Source organism: Myotis nattereri, assembly GCF_964212035.1.
Source record: "Myotis nattereri genome assembly, chromosome: 8".
Taxonomy (NCBI): Eukaryota; Metazoa; Chordata; class Mammalia; order Chiroptera; family Vespertilionidae; genus Myotis; species Myotis nattereri.
In genome coordinates, this window is record NC_138083.1 from 26,083,251 (window position 1) to 26,100,594 (window position 17,344).

The 17,344-nt window shown below is 38.6% G+C and overlaps 1 protein-coding gene across 1 annotated transcript in view; it reads right to left on the reverse strand.

The window, feature by feature from the left end:
• The window catches only part of PLCB4 (phospholipase C beta 4), a 381,356-nt gene that overhangs the window by 37,400 nt on the left and 326,612 nt on the right, over window positions 1-17,344 (reverse strand). The window contains exons 19-25 of the mRNA XM_081097388.1: window positions 16,796-16,891; window positions 11,045-11,139; window positions 7,539-7,574; window positions 5,233-5,374; window positions 4,517-4,601; window positions 4,072-4,196; window positions 2,217-2,268 (exon numbers count right to left, since the gene is read on the reverse strand). Coding sequence (XP_080953514.1) covers window positions 2,217-2,268; window positions 4,072-4,196; window positions 4,517-4,601; window positions 5,233-5,374; window positions 7,539-7,574; window positions 11,045-11,139; window positions 16,796-16,891 — 631 coding nt within the window. The remainder of the gene's footprint in view (window positions 1-2,216; window positions 2,269-4,071; window positions 4,197-4,516; window positions 4,602-5,232; window positions 5,375-7,538; window positions 7,575-11,044; window positions 11,140-16,795; window positions 16,892-17,344) is intronic.

Genomic DNA, 17,344 nt, shown 5'->3' on the forward strand with positions numbered 1-17,344 from the left:
CCATCTCTAGCTTGGGAGCTATGCTTTTAGACAGATCTAGAGAACATTCATAAGGATTGAAAAGAATAACCCTGAATAACCCTAAAGAGGAGAAGAGAAGAAGGAATGTTCTCTAGATTCTAGGACCAGGGACACCTAGGACTTCCTGCTGCTACAATTTTCTCTCGGACTTGTTTATGCCATGGACCCCTCCACATACTTGCCCTTACGTGCACAAAATAAAATGGAATGAAAAGCCAATTAAATAAGCTAGAGTTACCAAAACATAGAAAATACATGATATTCTACTTTATTATGTTTTAACTATTGTATTAAATTATGAGATGTAATGGAAAGTTTGATAATTACCATAACTCAAGGTACTACTAAGCATAAAAATAATCTGAAGATCTGTGACAACAGTAATGTTAGAAAATAGCTGTAATTTACATTGGTGACAGAGTCACAGGTGCCACTGATATTACTGTGAGTCGCTGCCTGGGTTAACAATCAAAGGAAATCTGAAATTTCAGTTACAGGTGTGTGGAAATAAAGATGTAATTCTTTCTCTATTTCTAGCCAGGGTAACTAGGTGAGAAAATGAAATAAAAGGTATCCAGATTGGAAAGCAGTAAAACTACATCTTTTCACAGATGATAAGATCACGGATATAGAATCTACCGAAGGAATCTACTAAGAACTAGTAAATGAGCTCTTGATAATTTGTGAACAAGGAGCCCTTTGTTTCCATTTTGCATTAGTTCCTGAAAATAAAAAATTAGTTCCATTTTGCATTAGTTCCTGAAAGCTGGTCCTGCCTGATGTTTTCTGACACAGGACATGCATTTGGCACCAGTCTGCATGGTGGACACAGGCACAGGCCTAAGTCCATGGCAAGTGGAGGGTGATTCGGGCAATAGGGCCGTCCACCCTGTGGAGGTACCCGGGCAGAGAACCACGTGGCAGGAAGAAGAGGTGGCAGTGTGCACGCTGAACCCAACAGCTGCGGAAACATTTCATCTTGACTGGTTGTTTTTTGTGATGACAAGCAGATATTCAACCAGAGAGGCCAAGAACTTTCTGAGAGTCCATTACAGATGGGATGATACTCCATTGGTTTAGTTTAGAGTTCCGTGGGCAGCAGTTTGGGGTTATTTGCCTTTAGTGCTGCTTGGGGAAAGATGCATGGAGAAAAAAATGGCCACACAGTGTTTTTCAACTCTGTAGAATTTTAACTTTACATTTTAATTTAATCTTTCACCATTTTAGTGGAATTAACATTTCCTATTTTATACTTGCTTCATTGATTTTAGAGTGCTATTTATGACATGCAAACAAATGAAGAGAAGATAAAGCTTTTCTCCTACCTGAATTAAATGCAACTTGCCACCCATCATGTCATCATATATTAAATAAAATTTATTCCTTTATTTGTCCCAGGTAAAATACACATCTTTTAAAAAAATACATTTTTATTGATTTCAGAGAGGAAGGGAAAGGGAGAGATAGAAATATCAATGATGAGAATCATTGATTGGCTGCCTCCTGCATGCCCCCTGCTGGGGGTCAAGCCCGCAACCCAGGCATGTGCCCTTGACTGGAATCAAACCTGGGACCCTTTAGTCTGTAGGCGGATGCTCTGTCCATTGAGCCAAACCAGCTAGGGTTAAATACACATCTTTTTTTAAAATATATTTTTATTGATTTCAAAGAGGAAGGAAAAGGAGGGAGAGAAACATCAATGATGAGAGAACCATTGATCATCTGCCTCCTGCATGCCCCCTACTGGGGATTTAGCCTGCAACCCAGGCATGTGCCCTTGACCAGAATAGAACCTGGGACCCTTCAGTCTGCAGGCTGATCCACTGAGCCAAACCGGCTAGGGCTAAATACACATCTTTCATGTCCAGTTTATGTCCAAATGAGCAGGGATCACTGTCTGTCCTAACTATATCAATTTCTACTATTGAATTTAAAATGAGAAAGTTAAACTCTAGAGTGTGTATGACAACTGCCTAACTTGTGGTTAAATTAAAAAAACACACACACCTGTAAAACTGGAGATGAAGAATGTATATTTGCAAATGTAATCTATCCAGGGATTTCATTTGTTTCCATCCCATCCCTCAAACCCAGCTTAAGTTCAGCAGTCTCTAATTAAAAATGACATGGTTTCATTATGGCTGTGGTATGGAGAGCCAGAACACGGTGACAACAGTTTAAATCACATTACTCACCCGCACGATCCATTATACTCAAATTTTCCCTGATTCAATTGCATCGCTAAATCTGTCAAGAGACAAAAATAATTTAGCATCTCATCTCCCCAGACAAAGCAGACCTTGATGGGGTGATTTTACACAATGGAAACCAGATCCCGATCCTAGGCCGAAAGGTCTTTTTAATACCGCAAGGTCCTACTGTGTCTGTGTAAACACACAACTCTCACACCTATGTTGAAATAACCTTGTGTTTAATTTAAATTAAACATATAATGTGTTTTCATAGAGATCAGGCTAGCATTGCTTTAAAATTTGAATTTAGGTAGATTTGAGAGTACAGATGTCCAACATGATAGAGTTGAAGAGGATATGCCTTATGACCCCAGAGGAAGGTTTCCCTGGAAATACCCAGTAGGTTGTGAGTAAATATAAAACTCCATTAAAAAATAAACTAGGTAAGTATCATGTAAAAATCAGTGACTTCAGGAGAATTCTTCTAGCGGGGTCTACACAGGCAGGGCATGGCGTATGGTTTTTCTCTTGTGAGCAGACACAATCTTCATTCTTTCTTTTCAACAGCAAAAGAAATGGGTCAACTGATGAAAAATTTCCTTCTTCAAAATGTTGTGGTTAAACCTAACGTTACAGAATAAAACATAAGCTGACCTACTGAATACACTGCCTTAGGATCATTTCAACCGTACAATGGACCCTTTGATAAGTGAGAATATAACATTGTTTTTAGGAAATAAGATTATTTTGTCTCTGCTAGAAACACTCTCGGATTGTCCTGGCACCTGGTCATGGTTTAGTGTAGCAAGGACTGGACTGATGGGCATGCTGCATGACTCCAACTTCCAGTCACTGAGGAGATTCTACCAAAGGGTGGGAAATAGAGTCAGGTCACATTCATGCCAAATGGACGGAAGTCAAAGGACCGTCAATCAGTCCAGACAATAGAAAACACAGTGAAGAGAGATTCTCAAAGTGTGGCAAGCAGATTAGAGAATGAACATGCCCCAAATTGGGAAACATGGGAGGTGCCCTCATATAGCAAAGAACTGAACAAGAAAGCATTGCTGTGCTTTGTTTTACCAATAGTAAGGCCATGCTGTGGAATTAAGCACAAAAAAGTGAACAGGTTTTGTGACATATTTTTCATCTGTTTTAGGTAAGCATCTAGAGCCCATTGCTTTCCTATTTCTAACCTTAAAATTGTGATCCTAGGCTCATCAACAAACCTCAAAAAACATTAAAAATTGTTTATGCATTTATAGAAGTTCTCTCCTCTCTTTCCAGGAGAGGTGAAATCATATATTTGAAACCTGCCTTTGAGTACACATTGAAGGAATGAGTTATACATTATACCTCTAAGAACATACAGCTATTTACACACCATGTCAGCAGTCTACCCCATAATATCCTGCACTTTGATGGTGAGGTGCCACGGTGTCATCGATAGCTGCTGAGTGTTAACAGTGGGAAGGTACTTTCCAAAGGAAAAATGAATCCTAGTAACTGTACAAAGATACTTAAATTCTTCACATTTAATTCTTTTTCTGGAAATGAAGATAAATTTGATCCAAGAGAAAAATTAGAAATATTATGGAATAGGGGAAAATGTTTAGCAGAGTAATCATGACATTTACAAAAGGAAATTCCATTTAAATCAAAATATTTTATCTTCTGTCATTGTTTTGTTGCTCTATTTTGAGTTTTTATTTTCTCACCATTACATAAATTCAACACATTGTTTTGCCATATGTCTGCTTCCTTTAAAAAATGCCCACAGCCAAGTGATGGCAACTGTTGGCACCATCCTGTCAGAGGGTTCTCCTGGAATTCGAGGTCACTGGACATCAGCTCCTACCTGGGGTTTGATAGTTCAGTGAAACCATCTGGCAGCCAGCGTTCCAGAAAATCTGAGGCATGTAATTACTGGAATCCACTCGGCCTCCCTTGGGGTAAATGCGACTCATTTGCCTTTTGTTATAACTGTGTAACTTATTAAGGAAAATGGAAACAAAGCTTATTCCGGCAGCAATAAATAAACAACAAAGAACCAAAACAACCAAGGTCTAGATCAATAATGACAAACAAACAAACAGAGAGCAAATTTCACATTTGTAAATGATGTTTCAGAGAAAAACCAGTTTGCTTTGTGGATTAAGAAAACAATTCACATTTGGGCACTGGGGTCTTTCACACATAATATTTTATTAGCTCTACAACCACAATTATGCATCAGCCACTTATCTACTTTAGAGATCCCCGTCAAACCAAAGGTGCACCAACCGCTCATTCCATAAGGATACTTCACAAATTCAATCGCATGTGTCTTCAAGTAGCCTAGACCGACTGACTCGTTAAAAGAAGACATGTTATAATGAATGTTGCGTTCTGTAAAGAAAAGCAAAGATGCACTCAGAAACCCTCAAAGAAGGACAGACAAGCAATAAATATAATTATACCCTGAACCATGAGACTTTGCAGGCAGACATTCCATTATCATATCAGTAACTCTTACTTTCATTAACATCCTATGGATATACAGCTGACTTAAAAAAAGGAGGGGGGGATGAATTAAATGTGGAGTCATTAAGCAAATTATATGTACACAATTGCCACACACAGCTACCCATGAAATATGTATATTGGATGATGATGATAATGATGATGATGGCTTCTTTAGCCCAGAAATAATTAGGAAATATTGTAAAATACTTTACACATTTTTGGAGACGATCTTTTGATGAAAAGAGGTTTTATGAATTATATTTAATGCAAGAGGATATGCTCTTTGAGTGTTAACAAGTCCAGTCCCTCAGAGCCACCTTGTGGCAGACGTAGGGAATGACAACACAAATGCCACCACATGCCAAGGACATGTGGTCTGTGAAACAAAAATAAGGTGAGGTGGAGCAGGCCACATACCCAGAAAAGGAAATGGCAACAAGTCAGAGCACAGCTCATCCGTGTAACAACAGCAAAGCAGACAAAAAAGGCAGTAGCATTTAACCTTTGGTGTTACCTTCAGCCACATGGAAACCTTGAAACTTTACCGGCTGTGCATAGTTGATCATTGTGGACAAATACGGGTGGATATTAGTGGTAGCACCTACATATTTATAAGATGCCATCCATGCCTGCTCATCTTCTACGGTAACCAGGCCCTATGAGCACAGTGAAGGGAACATACATGTTGGTGACTTCAGGACTCACAGGGATATGCTACAGACTTCCTCACTGACGATAATTTACACACACACACACGCACACACACGCGCACACACACACAGAAAATAAAGACTCTCTCCTGGCTCAATTACAATAAAGCAAGCATGTCACACTCGTGGCCGGCAGGCCGCATGCCTCATTTAAATAAGGCATGTTAATATACATTGTAGTTTCAAATAACCCAAAAGGATTATCTTACATTTTTAGGACATTTATTAGATTTTCAAAAGGACTTTAAAATATTCAATAAACTATATTGAGGTTCACAGCAATACTATAAAATATACATAGCAGGTATTAATTATTCTTATTTTCATGACTGGAGGCACAAAGTCAAAACAGTGGCTCCCCAACGTCAGTGTTCAGCAGGATCACCTGGAGGGCTTTTTAAAACACAAACACTCTTGGGCCCCACCCTCAAGAGTTTCTGATGAAATGAATCTAGGTGGAGGCCCAAGAATTTACATTTCTAACAGGCTTCCAAGCTCCTCTGGGGGTCCCACTTTGCTTAACACTGCTCTAGGATTTAAGCAACATACATAGTAGTTTATGGTTTTTGTTTTTTAAAAAAGCTTATTCTTAATATAATCTAATAACCTACTACACAGGACACTGTCGTATTAAAATACTGAAATTGTATTATTTTGCATAGAGAAAAAATATTTTAGTTTATTTCTCGGTAAATCAGAAAAAAACACCAAAAGCCAAAAACCAATGCTTTCAAAAGTGAGCAACGTTTTGTTGAGAATTTTGAAAAGCTAAATTTCCTGCACAGATTGCTACAGGCAGATAAATTGCTTAGGCACATGAATCAGCTCTTTAGTTTTTTTTTAAAAAAAATGGGCTTATCTGATGACTTGACATTCTAAATCATCAAACTGATTTCACAACTAAAAGCCTCAGACAAAAATCAAATAATATAAGTTATTGGTGTGTTTATTTAAATCATTTTTTTCGTATGTGCCAACCCTCCAAATAGGGCAGAGGCCAGTCTGATTTTTTTCTTGTGTGTTTAATAATAAGTAACACCAGTATCCTGTGTTGGACACTGGGCTGAACTCCTGCTTGCAGTGTCATTATTACATGCACTATGCATTAATCACGTGTAGGAGAAATTAGAGTCCTACCCACTGACCACCTGAGACGACTGAGGCCTTCAGGGTTAAAATAACTCAGTCACAGCTACTTAGTTCATAAAAAGCAGTGACCAAAGGCCAACCTGTCCACTGTTTATCCCAATACCTTATGATATTCTAGTACAAGAGAATTTCACAAAATCTTGGGAGAGGATTAGGATCAGACTTATCCATAATTAGTGCAAATTTAATATCTTAAAATCTTCTTACACAGTAAGAAGACGGGGTCTTACTCCAATCTGATAGGAACCCATTGATAACAAGACAGTATTGTCTAAAGCTCTGAAGTATGGGAATTAAATTACAAGGCACATTTCTGCCCGTGACTGCCATGTCTCACTATTGCAATAAACCATATACATGTACTAAATAAGATTGCTTTGGTATCAGGAGGAACTCTGAAGAAGGTAAAATAAACTAAAAATAGAACTTTCCTTTCCTTACAATAAAGTCAATATCTAATAATGTCAAATGAGCTCCCAGAATGTGTGCAATATGAAATTAACAATTTCTCAGAAGGCCAGTATAGCCAGAATGAAGATTTCCTTTCTATTTCACTACAGTATGTACTTGCTGACCAATTATTATTAGGTCATTTGTATTTTCAAAGTCAGTGTGTTGATGATCATGTACTCCTGTTGTAGGAATGACACCTCTAATCCAGCTAAGAAAATGCACTAAACACTTATTTTTTTGGAAAATCATCTTATTCATCTGCCCTACTTTTGTGATTTCATTGGGAGGTAATCATTTCACTGCTGTGATTATTTCTTTCTATTAAAGACTCTTAAAATTAGATGCATCAAAAGCATGTAAATATTATACCCATAAACTGTAAGCTGGACATTCCATGGGGCAGGGGGAAGATAGAGCAATAACACGTAGAACATCATGTTCAATATTAGGAGGCCACATATGGTGTCTCGTAATGAAAACAAAATGCACCAGGAAATCATTTTCTTACCTTTTTGTTGTTTTCATGTTCAAGGTCATCAGAAACCTAAATGAAAGAAAGAAAATGATTTGTTTACGCCTCTAAAGAGCAAAATTCCAAATTTGCCAGCTATACATATGCCCATATTTAAATAAATACGGGTAAACTTGTTATTCTACTTATTTGTTAAGATGGCAATTTATCAATGACATATAGCAATGGACAAGAGCAGGTACTGAAAAGATACTGTTTCATAGAGCATAAAAACTCATTCTAATGCTGTCTCCCTCCTTTGCTGACGGTTTTCACCTATTTAGATCCTTCCTAATGGTAATTTAGTTAGTGATTTAGTCATGGGGCTTGGGAAATAATCAGTGTGGTCACCTCCCCTGACATGTAAAGGGCACTAAGCATGAAAAATCATTCTTCAGCATTCAACACTCATGTCTGTACACTGATAAAGGCTTTATGTAGTAAAGCAGCATCAAGGTAAGCATCGAGTGCTCGCAGGGACCCAATAGTCTGAGAGCAGTTGAAATTCTCTACCAGAAAAGATAAGGTATAAGAGCAGTATTCCTTCAGCTCTGCTCAGCAGACAGATACCCTCCCATTTTCCTACAGCCAAATGTACCTATCAACTACCTGCATTTCCATCCACTGTCTTCAATAGTTAAGAATCTTTGCTCCAATCAAAGACCACACCTTCAAGTCACCATGATCCCACAGGCAGTTAGCCCCTCTCTCCCCGACAAGACTTAATCTCCCCTCTCTGCTTGCACCATTTCCAACAGTTGGCAAACTCCAGCTCGTTCATCTTAAAAATAATACCTCCTAGACTCCTCAGGCTACCCTTAACCAGCAGCCCATTTCTTACTCCTCTTTATAGCAAAGCTACTCAAAAGTATAGTTTCTACTCATTCATACCTACTCTAGTGGCCCCCACCACTGCACTGAAACTTCACTTTTCCAGGTCGCCACTGTTCCCAATCCAATGGACACTCTTGAGTCTGCTTAGTTATTCAACAGCATCGTCAAAATCAATCACTTTGCCAGGTGCTAGGGGGCTGGGGAGCAGTTTGTTGGTCAAAGGATATAAACTTCTAGTTATAAGATGAATACGTCCCAAGAATTGAATGTACAGCAGTGACAATAGTTAACAGAATTGTTTTATATACTTGAAAGGTCCTGCAAGAGCAGATCTTAAATGTTCTCACCACATGAATGAAAAGGTAATTATGTGAGGTGATGGATGAGCTAACTAACCTTAAACATACACAATACAAGGTGGGGCAAAAGTAGGTTTATACTTGTGAATACATAAAACACAGAGTTTATTCTTATATTATTGCATTATTTTCCATATGAACAACTGTAAACTTCTTATGCCCCACCGTGTATTATGTCCATTATAGCTCAATAAAGCTAGGGAAAAAGATCAACCACTCAGTCTTTCTCTCAACACTGTTCTCTTGGGTTCCTTGTTCTCATTGCCTGGGTTCACTCCCACTTCTCTGGCTATACTTTACTATTCTTTACTGGCCCCTCTTCTGTGAGTCTCCTTTCAATAGGACCTCCATTTATGCCTCTTTCCATGAAGGATCTAAATTATTTCCACGGTTTCAATAATATCTTCTAAACTGAAAATTTATCTCTCTAGCCCAACCTCTCTTCCAGTTCTAGATACAAGTGATGATGTTGCTAGTGATGATGATAATGACAATGGTGAAGATGATCATAAGACTTTTATAGACGTTTCAATGCGCCAGGCACCATTCTACATTCTTTACATATACTAAACCAAGTCACTCTTCATCATGGGCCAATTATGACCTTCATTTTTCACATGAAGAAACCAAGGCACTGAGAGATTAAGGAACTTACCAAGGTTATACAGTTAGGAAATAAACCCAGGGTCAGATGTAAATGCTATGTAAACACCTAGAAGGCACCTTAAGTATCTCACAGGCCTCAGACAACCTGTCTTACTTGAAACTCCTGAATTCTTTCTCTTCCAGTCTTCCCCAAGGTTTACCTAAGTCCTCAAACACAAATCTTAAAGAGTCATCTTGCTTTCCCACTCCCACATCTCTCTCACTTCCCCACATTCAATCCATCAGCAAGATGAGTCATTTTTGTTTCCTCAATAGATCCTGAACCACTCAATCCTCTGTACTTACTCTCCCGTTAAACTCTCAGAGGTCTGGCCTTGTATGACAGCCTAGCCTACCTGCTCTTCCTGCATGCCCTCTGGCTTCCTTCTAAACTCCTCTCCATATGGTAACCATAGTGATTTTCAAAAGCTCCTACTAGGTTACACTGCACTCTCCTTTAAATATTCTCATTGGCTTCACATTTCACCTAAATTAACATCTGAGTTTCTCACGATGGCGTCCCAAATCCTGCATCATCTAGTTCGCACCTGCATGTGCAATCTCATCTTGTTTCACTCTACCCCTCGCTCAGTTCACTCTGGTTACACTGTCTTGGTTGTTACTCTTGTGGTCCCTCTGCAAATAAAGTTATTTTTCTATTTCTGTGCATGTCTGGTTCCTCTTTACCCTCTGGGTTCTGGTTTCCTTATTCCCTCCATATTAGTCTCACTTTTAGTTTCATAATAGCACTTTTCACAAATTATAATCATATAATTGACTGTTTACTTATTTGTTGTCTATTTCCCACTCTCTTCCTATAAACTCCTATCAGACTATACCCTCTATGAGGGCAGAGACTAAGTGTGTTTTTACCTTTCTGGGTTGTTATAGCCTATACTGTGCCTGGCACATACTAGGTACACAAAAAGTATTTTTCTTGCTGAGTGGTTGGCTAGATGGGAATATTTTTATGATTACTCTACATTAGTAGGGAGATGAGCTATCTATCTAGTAGAGCTGGGTTTTGTAATGAGGGCTTGCTTGTGATGATCAGGGATCATTTTCCTAATGATTTCAACAGGCTCACCTTTGCCACTAGGATGCTGCTGTTATTGTCTCCGTATTTAGTGTGCTGCAGGAATTTTTAAAACATGTGATACCTGACTATTTAGTTGGGGGCACTGCCCTTTTTTCCTTTAGATTGTCAAATAAAGAATGACAATAGCCAACCCAACATCAGCCATCTGGTTGATCAAAATTACAGAATACCTATTTTTTTGCCAGCTCAAAACAATATATATATATATATATATATATATATATATATATATATATATATACTGCAGAATTTTAGTTAATTAGTTCCTGTGTGCCATGAGATGAAAAAGGTTGAAAATCACTGACCTACAATAATGCAACAAATGAAAGTGTTTAAAGGATACTGGGTAGCAGTCAATACTAGGGATGGCTAAAGAGTAATTTAAATGTCTTTCCTAACTTAATATTATGTGTATCCTGAGTTCAGATAGTAATCTGGCCACCGGATTTAGAAGAGGAATTATAGACTACTTTAGTCTCTTGTGTTGGTTACATTTCTAAAATTGTATAACTAACAGCTGCTGCCTCTTGAGAACTATGAAATAAAGGGGATACCAAAATGCTGACCTTCTTGACACTATTTGCAACAACTTCCTTGTGACCCAAGTCATCAAGTTCACTTCCAAATTTGTATTCAGGATGAGCTTCTTCCTCTTGGTCAACTGCATGAAAGACAAAAGAAATATCCATGAAGCCAAATTACCACCAACCAATCAGACCTTCTTTGTCATCTTGGGGGGAACATGAGCTCTTTTAGAGGAGAAGGAAGCTAAAAATGAATGAGAACATTGAAATATGCAATTTTTTTCCAATAAAACTCTCACTAAACTCTTAACAAGGAGCATATCTTGTTATTTGTTCTTTCTCTTGCATCTAGCATGGTATTGGACATGATTAATTCTTAATAATGTATTCTTAAGTGAATGATGATTTCCATCCCGTACACTAACCCTAAAAGTGAAAGCCTCAACACCTCAAGAATACCTGTAACTCATAAAAATTATATTTTGGGCCAAAACCGGTTTGGCTCAGTGGATAGAGCGTCAGCCTGCGGACTGAAAGGTCCCAGGTTCGATTCCGGTCAAGGGCATGTACCTTGGTTGCAGGCACATTCCCAGTGGGGAGTGTGCAGGAGGCAACTGGTCAATGTTTCTCTCTCATCAATGTTTCTAACTCTCTATTTCTCTCCTTTCCTCTCTGTAAAAACTCAATAAAATATATTTAATAAAAATTATTTTTTGGTCTTTCATGAGCTCTAGAGAAAAAAAGAAGATACAAGAAGAGGAAAATGCATTTGATAATTTTGAAAAAGGAGACAAAAATGTCCACAAGTTATTATGTGACAGAAAAAAGAAAGAAAGAAACAAGATGAGCTTGGAAGGGCTGCTTTGCTCCTGTAGGCCACTTGTCAAACCTGGCTAAGGTTTCAAAGGCTCTGAAGTCATTTCTCAGGCTCATGCTAGGGGAGGAGCTAGAAGTGGGGGCTAAATAAAGCGGGAGCACTCAGTCCATGGCCCAGGCTGTAAAAGGAGGCATGGACCCATTGGGTCCATGGCCCAGGAAAGTGACAAGAACTCTGGTACCCACCCAAGTCCCTTAGTGGAAAAAGAATCACTCATTAGAAAAAAAATTCATTAAATTTTAACAGAAATAATCATGAGGGATAGTATAGATGTAGGGAAGTAACTGAGAGGATAGAATAATCCACTTGAATTTCTCTTTAACCCATTGTATGCCATAAGCGTCTGTACAGACCTTCCCCAAACGCCATGAGCATCTATAAAAAAAAAAATGTTTTCCCTAAGTGGCAGCCCTGACCAACTTTAAAATCATTTTTTGTGAGTATTTTCAGCTGAAAATATTCAAGAACACCCAAATTGTGAGTAATATATTTATTTTTATAATATTCATTGTGAATTGATTTTTTTAAATTAAATTCAAAATATCGTGGCATGTGGGCATAGTTTCCGTTTTGGATGCATGGTAGTTAACTGGTTAAAGACTTAGGAATGTCTCACATGCTGGTGTGAGATCTGGATTCCCATGATTCCCTGAAAAGAATTTGCCTAAAATCTAGCCAGAAACCTTGAGGGACCCGTATTGTAAAACAACAGTGAAAAAATTTCTGAGTATGGCCTCACAAGGGAGGTTAGCAGACCATAACAATTAGAGCTATTTTTCAAAAGCATGTTTAAAATGTTCAAAGCAAAAGGCAAGAACAGGAGAAAATGTAAAATGATTGCACTGATTCAAAGATGCATTTCCCACCCCCACAACATTTTAATATAACTGACATTGCAATGTTTCCTTCAATTGATGGTATTTTAAAATTCATAGAAAGCATTTTTCTTTCTTAGTCCAAATAAAATAGTGGTGTCTTTTAACTGATGTTATATTGGATTTGGAATTTGAGAGACTGCTTAAAGCAAGGTGCTATTTCTGGCATGGGATGAAGATGAGGCCATAGAGACATACACCCTCCTCTTGTGGAACTGATCTTCTGGTAAGGGGATATTCTCGAGGCAGATGATTAAAATTAAAACAAAACAAAAAACAGTAGGTCATATAGGCTTTGGGCAGGAAAAAGAGAATTTGAAGAGCTAGACTAGGTCTTAATCTAGTCCAGTATCTTCATTTTACAGAAGAAGAAATAGATTCAGATATATGATTTGAGTTGGGAAGTCACAGAGTAAGATGTGGATTAGATTTCTCCAGATTCTTAGCACAATGGTCTTAATGTGACACTGGGTTTCCATGACCCACAGTCTATAACAAACGATTTTGAAATTTCCCACCATCACTATTAAATTTCCATTTCATGTATCTCTAGTTGAACTTGCCTAGTCAGATATAAACTACTTGAATTCAGGGGTATGTTTCATACAAGTAGAGATTTAATAACTACTTTAAAAGAGTTGTATGAATGAATGTTATCATCTCTTGAGTGTGCAAATATGTACAGACATGTATAGCTCTGATATTCCCCACTGCGTGTCTCACAGTCCTGGGAGTCATGTGTCCTTCTGAATCTAAATCAGGCTAACAAATGGGCACATGCTTGGACTGAGAGCCTTTGCTATTTTCTACAGCCTCCAGGCAGCCTGCCCTCTTGAACTATGCTTGGTTTCCTCTTGCCTGCTATGTCCAAGTGTTTAAATTAGAGACTCTAGTCATTTGGGTATAGTGAGATCATACTGTGAGATCAGGGTAATGACAGCCAACTGGTAGACCAGAACTATGACTATATATTACTGAGGGAACCTAAGAATCAAATATATAACTGGTAAAGCAGAAACCTCTATGCCTTTAAAGAGAAATTCAAATGAATCATTTTATCCTTTCAGTTACTTTCCTACATCTATACTATCCCTCATGATTATTTGTTAAAATTTAATCAATCTCAAGCATATTTTGAAATAACATGGGAGCCACTAGAGGCATATTTTTGTCTATAAGAATAATTAACATATTCATAAAAGTTGGGAAAGTACCCTTAAGGGTGATAAGTGGAATCACACTGATCGTCATTTTAGATTAATGTGTGTGTTCAAAAAAATCTCACCTCTATGACTTTCATCAGTTATATTCTTTCTCCTTAAAATTTTTTTAACAACCATTTTACATATTTGAGTTTTCTTTGTATTCCTGTATATTAGAAGGGCAGAATTGTAAGGTACAAAAGGAGATAAGGCAATTCTAGAATCGAATCTCAGTCCCACTGCTTACCAGCTATGGAATCATGTCAAAATGTTGATGTAACAACAATAGTTATTTTTTTTTGTCTCGTTAGTTTATTCCATTATTCTGCAGTTTGTTTTACTGGATTATAGTATCTAGTAATGCCTTCATGTTTTTGAATACCATCTATGAAGTGTAAGCTAAGAAACTGTTTTTACCTAAGAGTCATCTTTTCAAATTTTGGAAGTATTTTACTGAACTTTTGAACATAGCTCTTTCAATATTTTATTCTTAAATCTTGTTTAGGTTTATTATTCATAAAAACTGTGAAATAATATAGTAGACATTACGGTAGACTATTTTCCAAAGACAGCTACTGTAACTTCTGCCTTCCCACTTGCTCTTCTACAACGTGACCTTCCTGTGCACCCACCTCCTGGAACCTGGGTGGGCACTAAGTCTGATTTGATGTACAGCATAGAGAGGAAGTAATGATGTCCCATGTCCAGGTGTAGCTTTTAAATAGTTTAGCAGCTTCTGTTTTCTGCTTCTTGGAAAACAAAACAAAACAGGACCACTCTGCTGTGAGAAGCCCAAACCACATGGAGAGGCCACATGGGGGTGCTTGGTTCAGCAGGCCCAGCAGAGCTCCCAGCAGACACAGCTGCCAGCCATGTGAGTGAGCCATCTTAGACAACTGGCCCAACTGAACCTTCTGATGACTTCAGCCCCAGATGTCATCTGCAGGCAACTGCATGAGAAACCTCAGGGAGAACTACCAACCTGAGCCCAGATGACCCACAGAACTGAGGAGATAATAGTGTTGTTTTACGCCTCTAAATTTTGGGGTGATGTGTTACATAGTAATAGGTAACCATAGCAGGCACTGATTAAATAATATCAGATATCTTTGGCCTTCTAGATCTCCCCTGCCATATAAAGCATATAAAAGTAAGTCATCCTGACTTTTCTCTGGGAGTGAAATTGAACCCACTGTTTGCATGTGCAACATAGACCACAGTTAGAAGTCTTTACTTACTAAGGGGTTATGAATAAGATTAGTTAATTCTTATATCTTTCAAGTTTTTACCTATAATATCAAACTTTCCTACTCTTGTATTTCAGATATTTACATAACAAGTATATAAACATATAACAAGTATATGTTTATTTGATATACTAGAGGCCCGGTGCACAAAATTCATAAATGCAGGGAGCGGGGAGAGGTCCCTCAGCCCGGCCTTCACCCTCTTGAAGTCTGGGAGTCCTTGGGGAATGTTTGACTGACGGCTTAGGCTCACTCATGGGGAGCGGGCCTAAGCTGTCAGTCGGATATCCTTAGCATGTCCACGGAGGCATGAGAGGCTCCTGACACCACCACTGTGCCCGCCAGCCATGAGCTTGGCTTCTGGCTGAGTGGGGCTCCTCTTGTGGAAGCACACTGACCACCAGGGGGTAGCTCCTGCATTGGGCAGGATGGGGCCAAAACTGGCTCTCCAAAATCCCCCGAGGGGTCCCGGATTGTAAGAGGGAGCAGGCTAGGCTGAGGGACCCCACCGGTGCACAATCGGGTCCGGGGAGAGACTCTGGAGGTTGTCCAGCCGGGAAGGGACTGCGGGAGGGCTTCAGGGCATGCCCGGCCCATCTCACTCAGTCCCCATTTGCAGGACCTCAGCAGCAAGCTAACCTATCAGTTGGAGCATCTGCCCCCTGGTAGTCAGTGCATGTCATAGGGAGAGGTTGAGAGGGCTTATCATATCATTAGCATATTATGCTTTGATTGGTTTAATGGATGACCGGATGACCGGACACTTAGCATATTAGGCTTTTATTACATAGGATAAGTATTTCTAAATTATTTAGCCCAAAGCCACTCTCTAAATCCAAGGCACTGTCTAACCAACAGATACACAGTGCAAGTCCAAATTATTTTGTTAATCAGTTCTCATGCTACATAATGAACAAATAACTTTCTAAACAGCCCACACCTCTCAAGAGGCCCATTAAAACTACATTATGGTTGTTCCCATATAGCCAAAGTAAAACAGAAGCTAATAGCAAATATTCAAATAAGTTAAACAAGGCTGCCTTTGTTAAAATTATCTACCTACTTAGATCCAGTGAGCTGGTTATTCTAAGGAATTCGAATTTTAAAACTGACTTTGAGTTTCCAGTTCATTTTGTGTGTGCACAGAAACCAATCATTTACTTGTGGCTCTTTGCTCACATTCCTGTCCTTTTAACTTTCCTTATTACTATCATCATTAACAAGTTTCTGTGTTTGTTTATAGGAAGGACTGCAAATATCCTTTTACTCCAACCCCTGCCTCTGATAGCAAGGGCTTTAAAGAGTCTCTGGCTGTGAATTTCTGCTGAACAGCTGAGTGAATTGCACAATAGGAAGGGAGATGACTAAGTAACTAAAATCTGGTGCCCAAGAAAATGGAAAGTAACACTATTTGGAAAAATACCCCAAAATACCAAAAGATGAAGTTTGGTGCATGAACATACACCTGACTATTAAGAATTAAAATGTCACATTATATAAAAGAATCCACTGAGACAAATTCAATTTTTAGTTTAAAAAGTACTTTTGTGACATGACATGTAAATGAAAAACAACAACAACACACAACTTACCACTTTCTATTTCCTCCTCATTATCATCCTCTAAGATGCTAACTGGAGCAGCAGATTCTCCAGCTTCCATCATGCTTTTCAAAGCTTCGAGCTGTTCTAGAAGGAGAAGGTGCTGGATGTTAAATCACTTACAGAGCCTAGGATTTAAGATTCACACTGAAAAGGAAATAAAAGGGAAAGAAACGCATGGTCTAGGCTCTTCTGGGCTATGGTCCTAAGGCCTCTGTCTCACCCAGTCCTGGTGGATGACCTTAAGGAACATACAACAGTCAGACTCTCCACACATGATGAAGAACATGGGTGAACTGCCCACTTTTCAGAGGCGTGAGAGCGGGGCTCAGTCATTGTGAAGGATTCCTTTGAAGTCTTAATAACAAAAGCCCATGATTGGAGGACAATTCAGGTGAAGTGACAGAAAAGAAACATGCACATTGAAGAATGACCAAACTCCAGGAAAGAGTATTTGCCACTGCTATAACCAGAGTTATTACCCTAATACATAAAAACCCTCAGTAAGTCCGTAAGATAAAGACAAAATAATTTTAAAAA